This window comes from Stenella coeruleoalba, assembly GCF_951394435.1.
Source record: "Stenella coeruleoalba genome assembly, chromosome: 8".
NCBI classification, from domain to species: Eukaryota; Metazoa; Chordata; class Mammalia; order Artiodactyla; family Delphinidae; genus Stenella; species Stenella coeruleoalba.
The window spans coordinates 92,794,467-92,817,867 of record NC_137154.1 but is presented as its reverse complement, the minus strand read 5'-3'; the positions used below and the strand labels follow the sequence as shown (position 1 = coordinate 92,817,867).

Genomic DNA, 23,401 nt, shown 5'->3' with positions numbered 1-23,401 from the left:
GTTTTTAGGCAGACGTAGGATGGTGGGAGGTTCCGGAGCCAGGCCATATGTGGATTGGCTGACAGACTTGGGGATGTTTAGGCTCGGGGGAAGAAACTCAGGAGAGCTATCATACCTGTCAGATGGAAAAGGTATGGGGTCATATTATGGGGCAGAACCAAGATCAGGATAGAAGTTGCAGCAGATTTCAGTTCCCTGGGGAAGACCTTCCTGAGAACTTTCCAGAACAGGCTGCTCAGCAGCCTGGGAGCTTCCTGTGGCTGGGAGTGTTCTAGCAGAGGCAGCTTGACGGCATCAGGGATGCTGTGGGAAAGCTTCCTGTGCGAATGACAGCTTTCACCAGAAAAGGAGAAAAGCTGACACTTCCGTAGTGCTTTCCATGTGCCAGACACCAGATGCTGTTCACATATGAATTTGTCTAATCCTCACAACTCTTACTGTCCCCATTTTACCAGTGAGACACCTGAGGCACAGATTAAGTGATTTGCCCCCAGGGCCCACAGCTCGGGAGTAGCACTGAACCCGAGAGCTACTCACTTCACGCCAGCAGACCCTCGCTGAGCACACGCTGGGTGTGCAAGGCTCGGGGAACGAGCGAGCGTGCGAGCACACAGTAGTGCACACTCCCCACCCGCACCCTGGATTGCCACGTGTGAAAATAACCTTTTGAAATATTTTTCTTCAAAAATACTCTCTCTGAATTCCCTTCACCTTTCCCTCCTGTGTGACTCCTATGTACAGGAAGACCAGGGGGCTTGAATTCGCCTGTGTCCCCTGATTGTCAGAGGAACCCCCTTTCAGCGGGCTTGCAGGTCTGTCTGGGGCCTGAAGGAAGGCAGGACGTGGCTGGTCCAAGTGCCGTGGCAGACCAGGGGAGGGAGAGACCAGTTCTCCGTCAGAGCAGGGGCAGGTTTCCCGCAGCAGGTGACATTTGAGTTGGGTCTTGGTGGATGAAAAGGATTTTGCCGTTTGGATTTAGGGGAGAAGCATGAGGAAAGGCCAGCGGGTGGGAGTGTCTCAGGCACGTTTCTGGGGGGAAGCAAGCTGCCGTGGTCGGTCTGAAGTCTAGTCTACGTGAAGGAGTTAGTAGAAGCTGTGAGGGCCAAGGTTTCCTGAAATCCAGAGGATGATCTGGCTCCAGCGGCTCCCCGCAGCTTTAAATCAGTTCACTTCGCTTCAGGCCGAAACTGCAGTCAGGATTCTTTTTTTTTTTTTGCTGTACGCGGGCCTCTCACTGCCGTGGCCTCTCCCGGCCGCGCAGGCTCAGCGGCCACGGCTCACGGGCCCAGCCGCTCTGCGGCACGTGGGATCCTCCCGGACCGGGGCAGGAACCTGCGTCCCCTGCATCGGCAGGCGGACTCTCAACCACTGCGCCACCAGGGAAGCCCGCAGTCAGGATTCTTTTGACGAGTCCCTCCCGCCTCTTCCCCAAGCTGAGTGATTACGGTTACTTCTGCCTCTTCCTTCCCCCTAACTTCTTACATCCGCCACCATCGCCGCCATTATTCCTTGCAAGCATCTCTTGTGGTTTCTGGAAGAGTCAAGCCATAAGTACACCCCTAAAGGTTTCAGCTCAAAACTACCCTGTCCTTGTTGCCTCATGATCAGTTTGGCTTCCCCCCCAAAGCCCTCTTTTTTCTTAAATCTTCTTTTCCTGACCTTTGATACGAGCTTTGCTAGAAGCCCTAATCTTAGCTCCTGCCCTGCTTGCCAGTGTATGGTAGAGATGATCCTTCCTGTCTCTGCCCAGTTTACTCTCAACTTACTCTTTAACTTAGCTACGGCGTATGCCTTTTCTTGAATACTATTCACCTTGCTTCTTTCTAACCTCTTTCGACTTCTATTTTGAGACTTTTGGAACCATATATACAATTATCTTTAATAAATAAAGCCCCAAGTTTATTACCCTGTGAGTTTAGAATCCAGTGTAGTAAAATAATGCAATAGAGAAAAAATAGCCCAGGGAAGCCCAAAGCCACTCCAGAGTTACAGTTAGAATCGCTCCGGGGATGTACCTATGTGTGTTTAAAATTTCTTCTTATCCTGAAGCGCCCCCATTGTCCTTACCTTAAACCTGTGACCACCCCGACACCTAACCGCTCCTCCCATCGTGAGGGATGTTAGCTGGGTGCCCCCTCTGAGAAGGTGTTTAGAGTTGGTCTGCTCTGGGCTTGGTGCTTTCCAGCCAGTTACTCATTTAGTGTTCACACCCACCTTGGGCATATGTCTTATGATCCCTTTTACAGGAGAAACTAGGCTCCACAATCTCTTCCTGCTTTAACCTGACATGATTCTACACTTAACATGAGAGCTCACAGTTTTACAATCGCCAAAGAATCATCCGATAATTTGCCGTTCCTTCTGCCAAGAAAGGGTTGTGATGTGCTCCGCCCACCACCCTGCAGGCACGAGGGTGCAGCCCGTCCATGTTTATGTCTTTGTTGGGACGACGCCTGCTGCTTGCTCTGATGAGACCTCCATCTCTGTGTAGTTACACACGGGCCCCCAAACACTTCATGTGTTACTTCTGTGATAGAGCAAATTCAGCGAAATTTATTGAATGACTAGATCAACACAAGACTGTATTTTAGGTCCAGTGGGGAATGCAGGGATGAAAAGGTGGAGAACCTGCCCTCAGGGAGTTCGTACTGGGGGTTGGGAGAGACAAGTTCATAAATGGCCTTAAATGAAGCGCTACGTAATGAGTGCTGTAAGAGGTATAATTATAACGAGCAGAGCTACTGGCATCTTCCTAAAATTTCTTAAGGGTCGATTATCAGGGATTGCTGGTGTTAGTCAAGGAAAATTACATGCCATCGTATCAGCGGCCATGCTTACCTATTTCTTTTACGGCCGTCTGCCACCAATCAGCGCGGGGCCAGGCACTGCCAGAGCGCTGAGCAGGCAACATGCCAAAGGTCTCTTTGTAATGTGTAGAAGGTTCAGGGCTAGACATGCCCCATGCTGCCTGTAATCTCCTGTCTGCCACTCCAGAAGTAGAAGTAAGGTTTATCTTCCCTCTGTAGTATTACATACACTTGATTTATTATTATTATTTTTTACTTTGCAAATAACTATGATAGCATAACCGGTTTACACAGTGAGATTACCAGCTTGAACTCACAAAGAAAACTGCATCCTCTTCTCCGAGCCTACTCAGCTTCCGCAGCATTGGTGGACTTCAGGCTTCACAGAGGAGTCACATGATGACAGAGGCTGGGAGGGTTTACCCCTCAGAACCTTTAGGAGGGATGTGCACATGTCATTTCTCTCATTTTCCCTTAAAACCCAGTAAATGAGTAAGGATGAGTCAACATTGACAGATTCAACAGAGAGTTGTGCAAGCTGCCCCGAGGTTCCCTGGGTAGGTGGGCGCTGCGCTTTGGGTCCGTTTGTGTAATTATTCCCCTTGCGTGATCAGATGATCATCCTTCCTCCTGTACTGTCTCAGGTTTACTTGGGTAAATACCCGAGAATTCTGCCCCCAGCAGTCCTCTTTCCGCATTATTTATATATCCTGTGGTGAGCTCCATAGTTCCTCCAGCTGCTGAATTGGCATAAAGAAGGCCAAAGATTTGAGCCCGAATTTCCCGTTCCTTGGCCAGAGGCTTGGTCTGTTTACACACATGCCCGCATTCCCCCACCCCGCCCCCGCAGCTGCCACACTGGTCAGAGGGTCTCACCTATAGAGTGTCACAGGGGACTTCTAAACGCAGGACTCAACATTCTTACTAAAAATATTTTTCTTGTGTAGTCCTTTACAGTTTATTAAAGACCCTTACACATGTGTTAGCTCTTGAGCCCCCAAACAACCCTCATTTTTCAGATAGGGAAACTGGGGTTAGGAGAGATTAAATGACTTATTCAAGTTCATACACTGTTTGTGATGGAGCTGGAACCTGACTTCAAGTTTCCCGAATTCCTAGTCATATTCTTTTCTTTATGCCTTCTTGCCTCCCATTCTACCCCTTCCAAGTTATATCTGCCAAGCAAAAGATGCCAGCCCTTCCAGATCTTCGACCTGTGAGTTATATTGAAATTTGAACAGACAGAGCCCTGGTTTGCTACCCAACTCCTATTAATAGGCTTTTGTTGCTGTTGTTGTTGGCTGTGCGCGGGCTTTCTCTTGCTGCGCGCGGGCTTTCTCTAGTTGAGGCGAGCGGGGGCTACTCTTCATTGTGGTGCGCGGGCTTCTCATTGCAGTGGCTTCTCTTGTTGTGGAGCATGGGCTCTAGGCACGCGGGCTTCAGTAGCTGTGGCACGTGGGCTCAGTAGTTGTGGCTCGCGGGCTGTAGAGCGCAGGCTCAGTAGCTGTGGCACACGGGCTCAGTTGCTCCGTGGCATGAGGGATCTTCCCGGACCAGGGCTCGAACCCGTGTCCCTTGCATTGGCAGGCGGATTCTTAACCACTGTGCCACCAGGGAAGTCCTTAATAGGCTTCTTTTTCGTCTAGTTTTTTTGTTTGTTTGATTGATTTTGGTTTGGTTTGGTTTGGTTTTTTCGGCTGTGCCTCGAGGCTTCTAGGATCTTGGTTCCCCTACCAGGGATTGAACCTGGGACCTAGCAATGAGAGCGCCAAGTCTTAACCACTGGACTGCCAGGGAGCTCCCTTTCGTCTAGTTTTTAACTCCCATTTGTCGCTCCTAAACCAGAGGCTTCTTTCCTGGAAGTTACAGTTTCAGTGACTCACTTGTTCACTTACCTGTGGGTAAATTGCCCCCGTAATTCTGGAAGTAGGATTCTGTGATAAAATCATTTTCTTGTTTGTTTTTGTCAGCTGGTTCATTGTGCCCCATCCACTCAGAAGTAACATCTCTAAAATGAGTATGAGTCTTTACTGAGCTCATAACAGAGTACCAAGCTCAAGTAAGCCCTTTACCCACCTGTGGAGTAGGTCCTGTTTTACAGATGAAGAGACTGAGACCCAGTGAAGTCAGTTAACTTGCCCAGGATCCCCCACCTCAGGAATCCTGGTGAAGCCAGGATCCAAGCCCAGGTCTTCCTGACCCCAGAGCTAGTGCTTCTGAGCTCTAGGCCAGGGAGTCAGGAAGGCTCGTCATGTGATTGTCAAGCAATAGCTCGCTCTGTCTTGGTGGCACTTTCAGGTGTGTTGGCACCAGACCCAAAGGCTGTGAAGAGAGCAGGCTAGGAGGACAGCATCCATGGGACCTTCTCAAAGGCAGGGCCAAAAGGAGGGTAGGTGTTTGGGTTTGGAGAAACCCCATTCTCAGGAATAAAGATAGATTTAAAAAAGAGAGGTGGGTTGGGGGAGGGAGATTCAGCATACGTATCAGATAAACACAGTGAGGCCTCTGGAAGAGGTGGGAAGGAACTGAATGTCGAGAACCAGGGCTTATACATGCTGTTAGCCTCGCCATTTCCTCAGGTTTGATAATCATCCTTTAAAAATCTTTAAACAGGAGAGCTCTCGCGTTTGTCTTTGGGAGAGCAAGGAGGTGCAGCTCATGAGATTTGCATCCAGCTCTATAGTCCAGAAAAAAGGAGCCCCAGGGAATTGAGTGGATGGGGTTAGTTATCAAAGAAGAAAGTATAGGCATTAGAAAACACTTCGGAAAAGTAAGAAGCAGCTACTCATGTTCCTTCCTGGCAAAGCAGACTCAAGAGCCAGTCCCTCACTCCACAGAGGCAGCCTTGCACCACTTCCTGCCGGTGGCTTTTGTTTGGCCCTGCGGCCAGCACGTGAGCTATGTCCACTGAGAGGAATCGGGCTGGGTGGGTAGGATGGGTGACCTAATCCCACAGAGCAAGTCCTGGCGTAGGCTTGCTTTTATCTTCCTCTCGCTGCTGGCTTTTAGCTTTCAGTAGCAAAAGCGGTGGCTCCTGGCTCTTCCTTTGACCTCTTTGCTCAAAGAACTTTCAAAAGATTTCTCACTTGACTTCATTTTTGGTAGTTTGGAAGCTCCCATCCTTTCACTTTTCTCCAGAGCGTTTTGCATTACCAGCAACGTGCATGTCACTTTGTTCCCCTCCTTTCCCGTCCTGCCTCAGCCCCTGAACCCAGGCCTCACCTTGATGGTTACGGAGACCATTTGAATATAGAGACCTGAAACCCTTTAACCATCACTCAAGCAGTGCATTTTACTTTCGTTATTCAAATAGATACTGGGATGGTAGCATTAGGACTGTATTTCCTATTAAAATTTGTTTAAAAACCTGGTCTCGCTAAGGTACAGTTCATCAGGAGATGAACCCAATAGTTGCCAGGGAGCTTTAACCCAGAAAAACCAACCAAGCAAAGAAAACGTACGTTGAAGTTCTAGGCTCTTAAGGACTGGAGCCAGGAGTGCCACCAGGAGGATCCTGTCAACTTAGGTGTGGCCCTGGTATTCTTCTTGACCATCCTTGGTCAAGAAGAAGAAATACTCAGTCTTTGTGAATTCCTCTTTCTCTCCAAAATCCAGTCCACAGGGTTATATGACTCTGACAGGTGGCTAACCCACATTAAGAGAGTGTTTATTAATATCAGTTAAAGAGATTATTATTAAACACTGGGAAGAGGACAGTGTTCTGGAATAGTGAAGGCTCACAAACATGCGTAGAATACATGAGGGCTTGTCTTCCAAGAATTTACAGTTTAGTATGAATACTTAAGACAAGTATGCAATTGAAGATGGTGCCAGGAATAACATTAGAGTAATCAGAGTCCAATAGAGTCTTCTGACGTTTAAAGGAAGGAAAGATCTATTTCTGTTTGAAAGGGAAATTTTCATAAAAATTATAACATTTGAGCTGGACCTAGAAGGATGAGTTGATTCGGATTGGCAGAAATGGAAGTAAAAGAATCAAGCATTTCCAGAGACAGAGAACAGTGAGAGCAAATGCATTGAACTGTCCACGGTCCCATTTGACCAGAGCTTAGAATGTAGAGGAGAGTCGTGTGGCGTACTCATGGGAAGAGAGGCTGGGACAGTGTTGTGAAAATGAGGGGTTTGGGGCTCCCCTATAGAAAGGTTAGTCTTTGTAGGACGGTGCTAGAGGGATGGTTAGGAGGCTTTTATAGTGATCCAGGCAAGAGGTAACAGGACTTCAGTGGAAGCAGTGAGATTAGTAAGAAAGAGACTGAAGTGGCCAACATTGGAGGGGCACATTCTTCTGACTTAAGATGATGTGGAACCAGGAGTAAGGAATCAATATGAACTCCACAAGCTCATCATACCCAGAAGATTAGGAAAGTAGGCACCAAAACCAGGATGTCTGAAAGAGGTTGTGGGGGAAAGCTGATGAGTTTAGAATTGGACATGTTGAGTCCAATTGAATTGGACAGGTTGAAAGATACCTAGTAAATAGTTAGAATTTTGGATCTGGAGCTTAAAAGAGCATTTCTGTAATTCTTTATAGAGAAGCAGTGTAGTTGAAGTCGTGAAAATAGATGATACTGCCAAAGCAAGTGTGGGGAGAGAGAGACAGTCAAGGATAGAAATGTAAAGAGCGAAGGAGCTGGGGGCAGCAGTCAGAGGAGGAGAGGAGGGGACTGGGTGGTGTACAGAGGGGAAGCCAAGGAAGGGGAGAGAGGCGTCCACAGGATGGAGGCCATCCTCCTAGGCTAGAGGTCCTGAAAGCGCCAAGAATGATTCTTCTGTGCATCTAGGTGTGGGAACATAGCACTGTCAAATCAACAGAGAAATGAAGAAAAAAAGAAAATGTTCAGTGTGATCCAGCCAACCACTGATATGTGGGATTTTTTTTCTCCTAAGGGTGTGATCCCTGCAAGAGAGAGCCTCGGCTTTGCTGTTAAGACTCAGGGTTGGCAGGCTGGTCCAGGCTCCTCTGAGCATCACCAACCAGCTGAGGATGAGCGGAGAGTGCGCACGTGGCCCTCACCATTGCCCGCTGTCCCTTGCGAGACATTTCTTTGGTGAGAGTTGCCAGTGTTGGGAGAAACTCTAGGTCTGCTGACCCTATTTTGCTCTGTCCCCTCAGAGTCTGTCCTAGGGAACTGCATGGATAGAAGTTCTCCGGGACAAGCAATGGAGCTGCCAGATCACAATGGACTTGGGTACCCAGCACACCCCTCAGTCAGTGAACACCACAGGCCCCGGACCCTCCAGAGACACCACACGATCCAGAACAGTGACGACGCTTATGTATGTTGGCCCCCTCCTGCTTTCCGGAAGTGGGTCCTTGAAAACAGAACTTAGGAATGCGGGGTGGCATGTACTCTCCTTCTCCTCAGCCAGAGTGCAGCGCCTCCGGGCACTAAGGGAGCATTTCTCGGAATCACCGTAACAAGCAATCCTGAACTCCAGGAGCATCTCCGTAGAACCTGAGCTCCACATTTGAGACTGAGGAATCGAGAACGGTTGCCGTCTGTTTCCTCTTGTCTTAGTTATTGAACTTCTCCCCAGACAGTCTAAACTCAGGCCCCAGCAAATGAGCCTTCAGGCTCTTGGTTAGTTTTCTGGCAGCTACACTGAATTTATTCAGATAAGGGAGCTAATCCACTCGGCAAAGCGCCGTTTCCTTAGGGCAGACTCACAGGCAGCACTGTCTAATACAGCAGCAACCAACCACGTGTGGCTTTTCAATTTTAAATGTCATTAAAACAAAATAAAATTGAAAACTGAGTTCTTTAGTCACACTAGTCACATTTCAGGCCTCAGTAGCCCTTGTGGCTGCTGGCTTCCTACGGGGCAGGTACAGAACCTTCCCATCCTCGCAGAGAGTGCTGTTGACAGTGCTGTCCTAAGACAGACTCCTCATGGTAATGAGATAGGTCAGAAACCTGGCACTGGAAGGCCATGTAGATGTCAAGGGCATCTGACCACCAGCTGAGATTCACCGTGCCCCTCCCTTCCCACCCTACCCCCAGCCCCAGCCTCAGCTTCCCGCGGGGTCACCATTGCCGCGTCCCCCTTTAGATGGCCCTGCAGAGGAAGGGAGTCTGGGTGGTAGTGCTTGAGGCCGGCCATTGCCTGGGCTCTTTTGGAGGGCACAGCTGTCTCTAGGGGTCCCTGAGGGTGGCGCGTTTTCTGATATCCTTACTTCTTTCCCTAATTGTTTCCTGCAGGTGCAGCTGGATAACTTGCCTGGCATGAGTCTCGTGGCTGGGAAAGCACTTAGTTCTGCCCGGATGTCAGATGCGGTTCTCAGTCAGTCCTCGCTCATGGGGAGCCAGCAGTTCCAGGATGGGGAGAATGAGGGTGAGGGGTGTTATGCGTGGGGCAGCCCGGAGAAGTTCCTGGAGGGGCCCCCCTTTCATGGTCACCAGTGACTACTCCCCTCTTGTACAAACAGCCCATGGGAAGCCACGGCATCCCCAAGGGGTTCTGTCTGGATACAGCCTTTCCCCAGTTCTCCTGCACCGAGTGTGAGTGCGTGAAGGAGCGCGCCTCCGGGTTGAGGGCAGGGGCGTCACACTTCTGTCTGCAGCGCTCTGTTAAGATGCTCCTTCCATAACTCTTTCTGGTTCTGATGAGAGGGCACCGTGTCCTCATGTCTGTCTCCCTTTAGGACCAGTAGAGGGAGGGTATCATAGTTGCTATAAAGCCCAGGCTCGGGAGCGGACAGGTCTGCAGTAAATTCTCACTGCCCTTTACTGGCTCCACAGGTTAAGGTGTTTAACCTTTCTGAGCCCCAGGGTCCTCCCCTGTAAAGGGACAGACAGAGCCCCTGTCCTAGATAGTGCTGTGAGCATTAACTAGCTTGGGGGGTTTAAAGTGTTTAGGCCAGTGTCCTGAGTACAGAGCGTGCCCAGGAGTCAGTGTCTGCCAGCCGCGAGGGTGTCCTCCACACCACAGGAGCTGACGGTGCTCGACGGTGGGAGACTGTAAAGGAAGAGGGAAAAACGGACACTGGGGACAACAGGAAGGAGCCTGGCCCCCAGCCACGGTCACTAGCCAGACCGAGGGCCTGCTCTGAGCTAGAGTTCAGGGCTGGGAGTCGGGCTACGGAAGGTTCAGACTTCTCCTCCACCTCCGTCTACCTCTTGCCTACCTACCACCCCTCTGCCCGCACATCTCCCATGTTGCTTCTGGTCTTGCAGAATGCGGGGAGAGTCTTGGAGGTCACGAGCATCCAGACCTGACTGACGGCAGCCAGCATTTAAACGCCTCTTGCTACCCGTCCACGTGTATTACAGACATACTGCTCAGCTACAAGCACCCCGAGGTCTCCTTCAGCATGGAACAGGCAGGCGTGTAGCAAAAGATGGAGGGTGAGTATCACCCTGGCTGGGGCCAGACCAGCCCTTCGGCCCAGTACCAGCTCCTGATCCCATCAGGAGATTCCTTCCGTGTGAACTTGAGCCAGTGAACTTGACAACGCCACTCTTCCCATCAAGGTCTTTGTGTCTTCCTGTTCCTTCATTAAGCACTACGCCAGTTGTTTGGGGGTGGATGCTGGCCATAGTCCCTTGGTTGAATTATGGGGGATAAGACGCGTTATAGGTGCCACAGCCTGCACAGAGTAAGTGAGCTTAGGGCTTCAGAGGACAGACAGGACCTCTGGCCAGGGTAATGGGAAAGGAGGTGACCCTTGAACACAGTCCTGAAGGATGAAATTCAGCAAGAAAACATGGCTAGCCAGATTTTGTTAAGGCTGTGCTGCAAGTGGCAAAATATTCCAGAAATGTGTGATCAGAGGCCAGTGGTAGAGAACGGATAAACAGTCCAGTCTGGCTGGAGTAACGCCTAAACGCACACAGCAGGTAGTATCGGTTCTGTCTTTGAGAATTCATTGACAGAAAAGACTTGATGAAAGTTAAGCCACCTGGCGAATCCATACTAGGCAGAACTCTCTAAATATCTGAGGTAAAGCGCACCTATGTTTTTTTTCTTTTTTAAGTTTTCAGTGGAATATATGAGTCTCTCTCTTTTGAAACTAATTCTCTGTGTTTGCCGCTCTGTTGCAGGTTTATGTACCGCGCGGGAATGAAAAGGTTGACTTTAAACCAACAGTATCTAGCAGCATTGCGCCAAGTTGCCATTGTGTTTCCCTCCACCCAGAATGTCGGCTCCTTTCCTCACATTTGGTTCATCAGCGTGCTGTTCTTTTGGGTTCTGAGGGGGGTTTTGCCACGTTCGCCTGTATGACCAAGTCACCAAGGAAATAAACAGGAAATCCATGTTCGCCACCTTTCGTGAAAGTGTATTTGATGTATTTGAGTTGGTGGTTTTGTTTGGTTTTGGTTTGGATTATTTTTGATTGGTTTTTTTTTTAAGTATGTTTTCTTTTGGAGGTGATTTTCTTTCTTTTTTTCTTTCTTTCTTTCCTTTTTTTGAGACAGAAGAGCAAAGCAGTTAGTGTACGGTGGCCAGGGGCGCAGAGCCACTCCCCTCCCTGGCCTCCGTCCACAGAGCGCCCTCCAGTCCCTGCACTGCTCTTCCGCAGGAGCAGAAGCTAGAGGGTAACATCCTCTGGAATCTTAGCAGCTGGAGAAAGAGACAGAGGAAGGGATGACAGCCTTTGGCCCTTGGAGAGCAAAAAGAGAAACCCCAAGCCTGGAACCTGGAGAGGTCTTTGCTGCTGGGATCCACTGAAAAACATGTCTGGCCCAGCCGAGGTCATATGAGAATGTTAGCACGGAGGCTGCGAGTGGCCTGGCGTTGATGGGTTGCCAGTTAGAACATCTGTTTGGTGTGTAACTCGGCTCCCCTCTTACAACCTGGAAAGTTGGTTGCCTTCATCATCCTGCTGGTTCTACCCATGGACTGAACACCCGACAGTGGTACACTATGCTTTTGTGTCACCTTTTACTCTCCTTTTATATTGTGCTATAACAAGGATTGTTGCTCCGTATATATATATATACATCTACATATGTATATGGATGTATACGTATACATCCATATATACATACATGTAATGCTTTTCCTTTTCAGCCTCTTTGTCACAGGCAAGAAGAACAGGAGGTTGTCTTGGGTCCTGCCTCTCTCCTAACTTCTCCTTCTCCCTGGGCATCCTCAGCCCCTATTTTAATTCTTGATCATGTAGGAATTGTTTTTGGTAAATGTTGATATTATTGTTATTATTATTGTTATTATTATTATTAATAAATAAAAACAAAAGGAATTTTTGTTTAAAAGAGAAATGTTTAACCAGATTCTGTTCTATTTGAATTGTGACTTGCACCTTTTGTTCAAAGTATTTTATTTAGACCTTGTAATTGTGAACCGTTCTCACTCGTGCCAGTGACAGATGTAGTGGTCTCCTTTCCCCCAGCTGAAGCAGTGCATATGCAATAGCTATTATTTGTGTCATTATCTTTATTTTTCTTCGCTGTTAGAAACCAAAGTCTTCTCTGCTGGCTGGGGGCTGACAGAGGATCTGGGTTATCGCCTTCCGATCTTCAAAACAAGGAAGAGGTGTTAAATATCCCGACTCTTGATCCATTTTGCTGGGAAAGCAGAGTAAAAGGTCCCCCGGCGCCTCCTAGTCTTTCACCCTGAATTTGCACAGAGGAAAGCGGGTTCCCAGCATGGCCATCCTGGTGTTGCTGACAGGATCCCCGTGCAGCTTGGCCTTCTCACTGATGTTGGCAGCTCAGCTCCTGGACCCGGTATCCCTCGAGTGGGTTTCTGCAGTGCAAGAGCCTTTCCTGGGATCTCTCCGTGTCTCCTTGGTCCCCAAATCCCCTCCACTTGGTGTGGCCACCAGCCGCTCACCTTCTGGAAGCAACCGAGACAGCCCAGACAGCCACTGTTGACTTCTCCGGGCTCGTTGCACTTCCCATGCTGGCCTCCCACCACGTGCTCAGCCTGTTTTGTTCACGGTGCTGATGGACCGAGCAGACTGCCGCCCCCCTGCGACCACCCAGACGAAAGCCAGTGAGCCTATTAACCGTGCCATCTTGCGAACTACACTTTTAAAAAATCATTGCTTTGTATTGTAGTGACCAATATGCGCAGTATATGTTGAATGTATATGAACATACTTTCCTATTTCTGTTCTTTGAAAATGTCAGAGTATTTTTTTTTCTTTCTCATTTATGTTGAACTAAAAAAGGATTAAAAACCTCCAGACCCAAGTTGCAGTAAGACCTGTAGTCGTTTCTCGGTGGGCACTTACAACTTAGTAACTTGGTTGGACAGTAGGGGATTGTGCAAATAAACACCTGATTATGATCTTACGTTGATATGTTTCTTGCCTTTGTGGTTTGGAGTCTAGTTGGGAGAAACGCTCAGGCTGGAAGCTGGAATGCTGGAGGCTGAGGGCGTGTAGCGTGGGGCTTTGAGCAGCGCTTTATCTCACCCGCCTTGCGAGACGAGCATTCTCTAGAAGGCTGAACTCGGCTCCATGCTGGGTCGTCAGGCACCTGGCTTGGACTCTGGCCCCTCAGAAGGGAACGTTAGAGTTTGCTGAGTCGGGTGGAAAACATTCCTTGAGAGCGTACTATTGAAGGAGTAAAAGGAGGACCTCAAAGAGTTGGCACAGGCTGGGGCCTTTATGGGGTGACCTCAGTCAGCCCAGGGATACGATCAACTATAAGTGTTAGGATGGAAGGGGACTTTTGCTATAGTTTTCCCCCTTTTTCCACGGCTGGACTCCAGAGGGCAAGGTAGAATTTCTAGCAGGGTCCCAGCCACGGCTGACAGATAGCTGATGGAAGGCCCTTCTATGAAGAAAGATTACAAAAGCTGGAAATACGGAGTTCCTAGGAAGAAGAGGGAGAGGAGGGAGTCCGTGGTGGACCAGAAAGTCGCTGTGGGACTGTTTAGAACAGGAAAAAGCCTTCTCAGTAAGGGTCTTCTAGAAATCATCTGAGTGTGTACACAGGCCCGTGGAAGGCTGGGAGTGTCTCTGAAACCAAACAGCGATAAACCCAGATGACTTCAAACGATTTGTAAGAACCTTTTATGGGAGGTGCCACGCCCTCCTGAATGCAGCCAAGATGCCTTTGAGATGAGCTCAGGGCCCTGCCTCCTGGATGCAGGCCCTGAGGTCTGAGCTCTAGAAGATGGAAGCCCTGCTGACAGATCCTTACTCGTCTCTCTGACTTTGTGGTAGCCCCCAGCCCGTTCCACCGGCACAGATCAAGAATTCGGAAGGCTGGCGTGCCTGCCAAGGAGCCAGACGTCTGCTCCTGCTGCCTCATCTCCCAGGCGGAAGGGCAGGAGGGAATCTTGGTTGGTTACAATGCCCTGCCCTGGGTCTAAATTGGAATCTATCACCAGGAGCTGCAAAAAAATTGCCAGATAGTGAATAGGGTGATGGTGGTTGTGGGGATCTCCTCCCCTGATCAATCCAAACCTTCCTAACTTCAAGCCTCCCCTCCCGACCTGCACCATGTGCTTTCCCAGTCAATGTTCTGAGCAGGGCCCGTGATACAGGGCCAAACGCTCCAGATTCCTGTCTCCCCTCTCCAGGCCCACTCCCTCAGATGACCATCTGCCTCCCTGGTGACCCTTCCTTTGGTTGCCAGTGTGGTTCCTTGAGCAAATATTTGCTGAGTGTCTGTTATGTGCCAGGCCCAGCAGGGGACAGAGTCCTCCCAGCGCAGAACTGACCAGCACGACGTTGAGACATCAATTGTGAAATGAGTGGCCTGTCATTTCTGAGCAAAATCCACTCCTGTAGCCAGCCAGCCACACTCCCACACCTGTCAGGGGACCCACTTCAGAAACGGTCACTCTGGAGACTCCCCAGATCAAGGAAGAGGGTGGTTGGACTGCGGGCCTGCATTGGTAGGCCCTGCGCCCACCAAACAGCTAGTCCAATCCGGGCACTTGGCGCCTCTGACAATGACTGGCTGGACCCCAAGTCTGGTTCTGAGATGCGCTCCGTTTGCCATTGGTGGTGGTTTTCCCATAGGTCTCTGTCCAGAAAGACTCGCTTCTCCAAACTATTAGTAACGAGGGGTTTGGGCTGGTTTAAGCCAAGTATCTTACAATGAGATGGAGTAGACACACTAGTGAATAAGTGTATTTAAAAAGGAAGCTTCTGGCTTGGTAAGATGCTATCAAACAAGGGCTCTGGGAGTCGGGGGTCCGGCTGCTGTTGGCTGACAGGCAACCATCAAAGAGCTAGAAGCCAGGCCCCCTGATGCCCTTCCTGCCAGCACCGAGCACTTAACGGCTGAAGGACGCAGGGCGGCTCTTAGCAGCTCTCAGCTGCAGCCTTCTCACAGACACCACAAGGAGAATATCTGGCCTTCTGGCCTTAAAGGGACAGACTGAGTTCATCGTGAAACTGCTGTGGCCACTGAAGAACTGTGCAGATGTCAAACACTAGGTTTGCTCTCATCGTTTCAGTAGTGAACCAAAGAGCAGGGCAAAACAGTGCCCAACCGGTAAGCTTCTGAGGCCCCCCGTGTGCTGGCTAGGAGGATCTCTACCGCCTCCCCTCCCCAAGAGGAAGGAGCCTCTCGTCCTGAGACACCCCTGAGCTGCCCCAGCAGGGGACCGGCCTCCCTCAGACTCTAGACAACAGGCAAGGGAGCTGGGCTGGCCAAGTGGCAGCCTCCCTCTCCGCTGAGCCCACAGAGCCTTGGGGGTGGGTCAGTCTCTCATCTCGGCATCTGCACGTCAAGGCCACGCAGAGAAAATGTGATTCCTCACCGTACCCCACTTCTGCCACCAGAAACGGAGGTCATAGCTCCGGTCTGACAGTGCAAGTGTGCTCAGTGGGAGCAGGGGGGCAGAATGGCCGAAATTGGGACTCTGGGCCACAGAACAGTTACTGTTTACTAAGTGCCAGGTCCCTTTCAGTTTTGCCGTGCATGTTCAAATGCAGTGCTTAACACAACATAAATTTATTATCTGACAGTGCAGGTCTGGAGGTCAAAAGTCCAAAATAGGTCACACTAGCCTTAAAGCATGAAGTCAGCAGAGCTGTATTCTTCCTGGAGGCTCTAGGGAAACTCTGCTGCTTTGGCTCTTCCAGCTTCTAGAGGCTGCCTGCATTCTTTGGCTCATGGCCCCCTTCCAGCAATCACATCACTCCAACCTCTGCTTCTGACCTCCCACCTTCTTCTCCAACTCTCCCTCTCCTGCCTCCCTCTTGTGTATTTAAGGACCCTTGTGACGGCACGGGCCCACCTGGATAACCCAGGATAGCTGCCCCACCTCAAGGTCCTTGTAATCACATCTGCAAAGTCCCTTTTGCCATGTAAGGGAACAGTCACAGGTTCCAGAGAGTAGGACATGGATGTGTTTGGGGGAGGGGCTTATCCTGCCTGCCATGCGTGCTACCCCTACGACGACTCCAGGAGATGCATGTTCTATCATTATCTTCACTTAACAGATAAGAGACCGAGGTGAGGTGGAAGGAAGGTCTGGACCAGCCCAGGTCATACAGCTAACAAGTGACAGAGCTGGGATTGAAACCTAAGGTGGTCCAGCTCCAGAGCTTTCCGCTCTGAGGAGGAAGGCATGAGGCTGGCTAGAGTGGGAGAGGCCTGGAGCCCCGCCACTCCGGGGTCTGGCAGACGGCACTCCCCGGCTGGGTTTGAGAACATTAGGGAGTTTCCTGAGTAGGTGGTGCAGAGCACATTTCTGCCTTGGGTCCTCAGTCCAGAGACCTCGGTTCTAAGTCCAGCCCTGCCTCTAACTCCCTGGGACACCACGGACACTGGGCAAATTCCTCCACTCTTCAGTTTCCTCATCTGAAGATGGTGGGTGGGGAGAGGCTGATCTCAAAATTCCTCTCGGCCTGCACGTTCACAGGTTCTATGACAGGGGCCCTGCGGGTGACCTGGTGTTGGGGGCTCGCACACCTTCCAGGAGAAACCTTACAAGATGGCTCTGCAAACACCAACAAGCACACGGTACTGATTTACAGGATTTCCCTGGGTTCGTCCTCCAGCCACCCCCGTTCTTATCTTCATTTTACTGATAGGAAACCAAGGCTCAGGGACATTACATAACTGGCTCACAATCCTCCTCCAGGATTTTGCACACTGAAGGCAAAGATGAAATAAGAACCTAGGCTCCTGCCACTAGCAGTCCAGAGGTCTTTCCCTGACACCAGCCATCCCTAAGGGCTGGTGTCCATTCTTACCTGTGTGGGATCCAAGATCAATATGAACAATGCTGGGACTTCCCTGGAGGTGCAGTGGTTAAGAATCCACCTGCCAACCTAAGTGTCCATGGACAGATGAATGGATAAGGAAGATGTGGCACATATATACAGTGGAATATTGCTCAGCCATAAAAAGAAACGAAATTGAGTTATTTGTAGTGATGTGGATGGATCTAGAGTCTGTCATACAGAGTGAAGTATGTCAGAAAGAGAAAAAGAAATACCGTATGCTAACACATATATATGGAATCTAAAAAAAAGAAAACGGTTCTGAAGAACCTAGGGTTAGGACAGGAATAAAGACACAGACATAGAGAATGGACTTGAGGACACAGGGAGGGGGACGGGTAAGCTGGGACGAAGTGAGAGAGTGGCATGGACATATATACACTACCAAATGTAAAACAGACAGCTAGTTGGAAGCAGCCACATAGCACAGGGAGATCACCTCGGTGCTTTGTGTCCACCTAGAGGGATGGGGTAGGGAAGGTGGGAGGGAGACACAAGACGGAGGGGCTATGGGGATATATGTATACATATAGCTGACTCACTTTGTTATACAGCAGAAACTAACACACCATTGTAAATCAATTATACTCCAATAAAGATGTTAAAAATAAAATAAATTAAATTCAATTAAAAGGAAAAAAAAAAAAAGAATCCGCCTGCCAATGCAGGGGACATGGGTTTGAGCCCTGGACCAGGAAGATCCCACATTCCGCAGAGCAACTAACTCAGTGTGCCACAGCTACTGAGCCCGCGCACCGCAACTACTGAAGCCCGCGCGCCTAGAGCCCGTGCTCCACAACAAGAGAAGCCACTGCAATGAGAAGCCCGTACACCACAACGAAGAGTAGCCCCACTCACTGCAACTAGAGAAAGCCCATGTGCAGCAACGAAGACCCAATGCAGCCAAAAATTAATTAATTAAAAATATTAACAATGCAAAGATCTATGTATCCCATTTAAGCAACTGTCCTTTATTCTGAGGTTATGCTCTTTTGGGGGTTTTTTTGAATTTCTGAATTTTATTTTATTTATTTTTTTATACAGCAGGTTCTTATTAGTTATCCATTTTATACATACTAGTGTATATATGTCAATCCCAATCTCCCAGTTCATCCCACCAGATGGTAAGGTTTGGGCCAGGTGGGGCGCAGCGGTGGGTAAGATTTTTAACATGACAAAATAAAAAGTTGGCAGCTCTGTGTTGGTCTTTAGAATTTGTTTGGAAATGTTAGAGGTCTCTGACATCTCAGAGTCTGGGAGCCACTGAGCACTGTCCTGTCTCTCTCCCCAGGCAGCATCCTAGCACAGGGCTCCCTTTGCTTTTGGATCTGGGAGGTCTGCAAAGGCCTGGAGAGGGGGGACAACGAGGAGATGCGACAGCACTGGTGGGAGCACCGTCTGCTGCCTTTGTGAGGCGGGGGCAGGGTGGAGGTGAGACAATCTCCCTGGAATGCGAGGGGACAGCGGGGGAGGACACCGCCTGAGTGGAGAAGTCCCAGCCATCGCTGGCAGCTCATGTGTTTTTCTTCCTTCCTCCCATTCACCTACTGCACTGGCACAATGGACAATGGCCGGCACACAGCCCCGACCGAGGAAAGGGGCCGGGTGCAGCTGACCCAGACTCTGGGGACCCGCAAGCCTGCACCCACTCCCTCCCACCCCTGCCTGAACCCTTGATCCCTGGCCCTGTAGCCCTCACAGTTTCCTGTTTGCCTGCTCTATTTGCCCGGCCCCAGGGACAGAGCTGATCCTTGAACTCTGAGTTCCACATCGCCAGGACCAGTGAGCGGTGGCAAGGCCTGGGCTGGCCTTATCAGCCTCCCAGCCCATCCCCTGCCTGGTCACATAAATAGGCTGGGGGAGAGCCGGCTATTCAGAGACTGCTGGCCATCGAGGTAAGTGCTGCAACCTGCTTCCCCCAGCTCTAGGCATTTGAGGCTCAGGCTTTGGGATCCTCCTCTGCCCCATGCTGGGGCTCTGGACACCTGGCCCTCTCCTACCCTGTGCCCCGCCCCCTCCTCCTGGGCTACAGTGAGATGGGGTGCGCGGGCTCCTTCAAGCCCCACTCAGCCGGGCCCGTCTTCTCCTCCAGGTCACCCACGTCCCTTCAGGATGAAAGCCGTGCTGCTGACCTTGGCTGTGCTCTTCCTCACCGGTAGGTGCCCCCAACCTAGGGAGCTGACCGTCGGGGGGCGACTTCTCTCTGAACCGCTGTGGTCCACCCTCCTGGGCACAGGGAGCAGAATTTCTCCCTCACCCCCTTCTCCCCTACCTAGCATTTCAGCTCAGATCCCGGTCCAGAGCTGGCCTGATCTGGGTCTCCCCTCCCACCTTCAGGGAGCCAGGCTCGGCATTTCTGGCAGCAAGATGACCCCCAGTCATCCTGGGATCGGGTGAAGGATTTTGCCACCGTGTACGTGGATGCAATCAAAGACAGTGGCAGAGACTATGTGGCCCAATTTGAAGCCTCCGCTTTGGGAAAACAGCTCAAGTAAGGACCCAGCCTGGGGGCCTGGGGCAGGGGTAGGGGGTGCCGGTGCTGGGGGTGGGGAGGCCTGTGGGAAGAAGCAGCCAGACTGGCCGAATCCCCACCTGCTATTTGATGGGCCCCATAGAAGACCTGGATGGCAGACAGAAGTGGGATCCCCACGCAGGGTCACAGCCCCCTAGCAGGGGGCAGACCCGTGCTGCCGGGTCAGTATTCACGGCACCGCGCTCTGCCTGCAGGTGCAACAAGCCCCTTCCTCTTCTTAAGTCCCTTCTTAACCCCCTCCTCGGCTCCGGCCAGCAACAGGATGGCTGTCTTCAGAGAGGAGAATGGGCTGGAAGGGTGGAGACTAGGTCCTTAAAAGGCCCGGCTTCGGGGACAGACAGGACTGGGTACCAAAACCAGCTCTGTCTCTTTCTAGCTCCTATGTCCATCTGGTCAGTGGGATGCAGTGGGAGTGGGGGGCAGGGGGGAGGAGATCATGGATGGGAGAAGCCTGGCTGAGGGTCTGCCCCCAGCTACCGCACCTTCAGGGACAGGTGTGTCCAGGTGTCACCCCAGGTAAGCGGGGGCCCTGGGCTGCAGCTCCAGGGGGCGCCGGGGTGCCTGGGAGGCCTGCCCTGAGCCCTCCTCTCTCTCCCCCCTCAGCCTGAAACTCCTGGACAACTGGGACAGCCTGACCAGCACGTTTGCCAAAGTGCGCGAACAGCTGGGCCCGGTGACCCAGGAGTTCTGGGACAACCTGGAAAAGGAGACAGAGTCGCTGAGGCAGGAGATGAACAAGGACCTGGAAGAGGTGAAGCAGAAGGTGCAGCCCTACCTGGACGAATTCCAGAAGAAGTGGCAGGAGGAGCTGCAGATCTACCGCCAGAAGGTGGCGCCGCTGGGCGAGGAGTTGCGCGAGGGCGCGCGCCAGAAGGTGCAGGAGCTGCAGGACAAGCTGACCCCGCTGGCCGAGGAGATGCGCGACCGCGCGCGCTCCCACGTGGAGACCCTGCGGCAGCAGCTGGCGCCCTACAGCGACGACCTGCGCCAGCGCATGGCCGCCCGCTTCGAGATGCTCAAGGCGGGCGGCGGCAGCCTGGCCGAGTACCACGCCAAGGCCAGCGAGCAGCTGAGAGCGCTGGGCGAGAAGGCCAAGCCCGCGCTGGAGGACCTCCGCCAGGGCCTAGCGCCCGTGCTGGAGAGCCTCAAGGTCAGCATCCTGGCCGCCATCGACGAGGCCTCCAAGAAGCTGAATGCCCAATGAGATGCCTTAGGCTCCCCTCGCCATCAGTTTCAGTTTCTTAGAATAAACATTTTCGGAGCGGGAAGGGTGTGATGGGTTGTATGTTTTTTTGAAGCTTCGATGATGAATTTTAAACAATAAAGAGTTCTCCAAAAGCCAAGAAATTCTCTTTGGGGAGAATGAGGTTGGGGGGTGGGGGGAGTGACGCTGGAGGGAGCTCCAGGGGGGCGTGGCCAGAGGGCAGGGACACCTGTTGATTTCCCAGTGGAGTCATCAGCTCTGAACTGGGGCCTCTCAGGGCCTTAATGCTCGAAGACCTGCTTGGCCGGGGGGCTCAAGAGTGGAGACAGAAAGGAAATAATAGAGGACCAGGCATAGTGAGAGATAATCCAACGCAGGTGCCCTGAAAGGGCCTCAAGCAAGAAGTAGTGGCTTTGCTGGGAGAAGTGGGTTCCCTGTCCCCAGCGTTTCCCGTGGGCAGAGGACAGGAGCCTCCCCCAGCCCTCCTACCCTAGGGCAGGTGAGGCCGACGGACCGCAACGAGCCACTGGAACTTGAAGGATTTGGGCAGGTTGAAATGAAGGGTTTGGCACTTGCTCCTTCATCCTTTATTAATGCAAAAAATACTTTAACAAACACGTCCCTTTTCCTTTCTCACATGGGCCTCGTGCCATTCCTCACACTCCCACCCTGCCTGGAAACAGCCGCTGTTTCCTCGGGCTCAGCTGTGCCAGCCCCATCCCTGGGGCTCCAGCCCTGCCAGCCCCTCTTTTTCTGGCCTGCGTCAGAAAAATAGTCAGCACCTCTTGCAGGTAACTAGCACATTTTAATCCCCAAAGTGTTTTCATATCCATCATCTTACTGCATCCTTCCCCAGATCCTGGGGAGACTGCCATGAAATTGATGGTATGGATGCAGAAGCTGGAGCTTGGAGATGTGAAGTCACTTCCGGGGTTGAAGAGCAGGGTGGTCTAGATTGCCCCTTTCAGACCTACGTGCTCCTGAGCACCCATGATTATTAAAAAGCAGTAAATAAATCTGTGGCCAGGCATTCAAGTTCACATGGACTTGAGTGTGTACAGCCGGCCCCTCTTCACACTCAGGTATGCACACCCCCATGTGCATGCTTGTGGCTTCACAGACCTGCAAAGATCTGGGCAGTGCATTCGTGGAGCCTTCCCTTCCCTCTCCGCTCAGGGCCTTTTGCCCTGGTGCTGGAAAATCTACCCCTCCTCTACCTCCAGTGTATCTTAACAGCTCTTGGATAAAGGAGTGGGCTGTTTTTAGTTCCTAACCATCCTGAGCTACGATAGGCGTCAAGCCCAGATTTGGGTGAGAACGCTTTCCAGGTGTGCGTGCTGGGATCCCTGGCCAAGTTGGGCCCGAAGAGAAGCCCAGGTGGACTTCCGAAGAGAGAGCAGACGTCTCCAGGTGGGGCTGGATGTCCTGACACCACCAAGATCTGTCAAGGAGCCTTTGACACCTGGCATGGGAGTAACGAAGCCTTTTTCTGTGTCAGCTGAGCAGAGTGTGGACAGCTGTCCTGGGCTTGAGGTCCAGCTCTGCTGTTTGCTGACTCAGTGACATTGGGCACGTGCCTTCCCCTTTCTGAGCCTCAGTCTTGTCATTGGAAGAGTGGGGGGCTGCTCAGGTAGTCTGTAGTTCTGGAACTCTCTGACGTGAACATCTGTTGGGTACTGGGGACACAAGGGACGCAGCCTGTGTTGGGTGACCTTGGGTTTCTCCTTAGTTCCCAGGACACTGCCCCCCCCCCCCGCTCCAATCCTGGTCCCAAGGGGACAAGCAGCTCAGCCTGTAGTGACAATGGCAGCCATTCACCAGGTGCCTCTGATGTCCCAGGTGCTGTGCACTGTCTCTTTTCCTTCATTCATTCTCAGCAAACCTACAGTGGATGGGGTATCATTGTACCCACTTTACAGATAAGAGACTGAGGCTGGTATGAAGCGATAGAACCAAGACTAGAGCCCAGATGTATCTTACTTTAACTACTACCCCCTCAGCTTCCTTCCCTCAAATGTGGTGGAGAGGGCCAGGTGGCCCGGTCGGGGCAAATCCACTCCAGAATTTTGATGATCACACACAGTCTCAATTCTGATGATGACATAAAATGTCAGGCGCAGGGCCTGGCACAGAGCACACACTCAAGACATGTTACACAGTACTTGACAGTTTATCAAAGTCTTGCCAAGCCTAGCATCCCCTTTGCTCCTCCACGCAAACCCGTGGAGGCAGGCAGGGTAGGTAGGGTCATTCTTACCTTACCCCACGCAGCTGCTAAGAGGTGGGTGGGACACCAGCCCCAGGCTTGCCCGAGTTGGAGTCAGTCCTGAGCCCACCCACGGAAGAGCCCCGGCCCATTCCCACGCCCAAACATACATGGCACGCGTGGGACATCCCACTCATGGCAGCTTCTTGTCCAGCTTTATTGGAAGGACAGCACACCCAGGGGGTGGGCCAGGTCTGGGGTGGGGTGGGAGGGCACTGAGAATGTCGTCCCTTTCAAGCGAACTTTGGGGCAGCCCTGGGAGGCTGCAGGACCCAAGGAGCTGGCAGGATGGATGGGCAGGTGGACTTGGGGTACTGAGATCTCAGACGGCCTCGGATGAAAGCAGTGTGGGGTTCGGGACAGGATCCCAGAATTCAGAGAACTTGCCCTTGAACGTGCTCCAGTAGTCTTT

The 23,401-nt window shown here is 51.5% G+C and overlaps 2 protein-coding genes across 5 annotated transcripts in view; both read left to right on the top strand.

Annotated features, from left to right (window-relative positions):
- SIK3 (SIK family kinase 3) overlaps positions 1–13,439 on the top strand; it is a 246,185-nt gene extending 232,746 nt beyond the window's left edge. For all 4 annotated transcript variants that reach the window (XM_079929787.1, XM_079929785.1, XM_079929786.1 and 1 more), the window contains 4 exons: positions 7,942–8,105; positions 9,029–9,161; positions 10,004–10,174; positions 10,871–13,439. In XM_079929787.1, coding sequence (XP_079785913.1) covers positions 7,942–8,105; positions 9,029–9,161; positions 10,004–10,161 — 455 coding nt within the window. In that variant the 3' untranslated portion in view covers positions 10,162–10,174; positions 10,871–13,439. The remainder of the gene's footprint in view (positions 1–7,941; positions 8,106–9,028; positions 9,162–10,003; positions 10,175–10,870) is intronic.
- A 5,114-nt stretch (positions 13,440–18,553) lies between these two features.
- APOA1 (apolipoprotein A1) lies at positions 18,554–20,856 on the top strand. The gene is made up of 4 exons (XM_079929542.1): positions 18,554–18,881; positions 19,079–19,141; positions 19,324–19,477; positions 20,123–20,856. Exons 2-4 carry the CDS (start codon positions 19,099–19,101, stop codon positions 20,721–20,723), a joined length of 798 nt encoding a protein of 265 aa, XP_079785668.1. The 5' UTR covers positions 18,554–18,881; positions 19,079–19,098; the 3' UTR covers positions 20,724–20,856.
- The last annotated feature ends 2,545 nt before the right edge of the window (positions 20,857–23,401 follow it).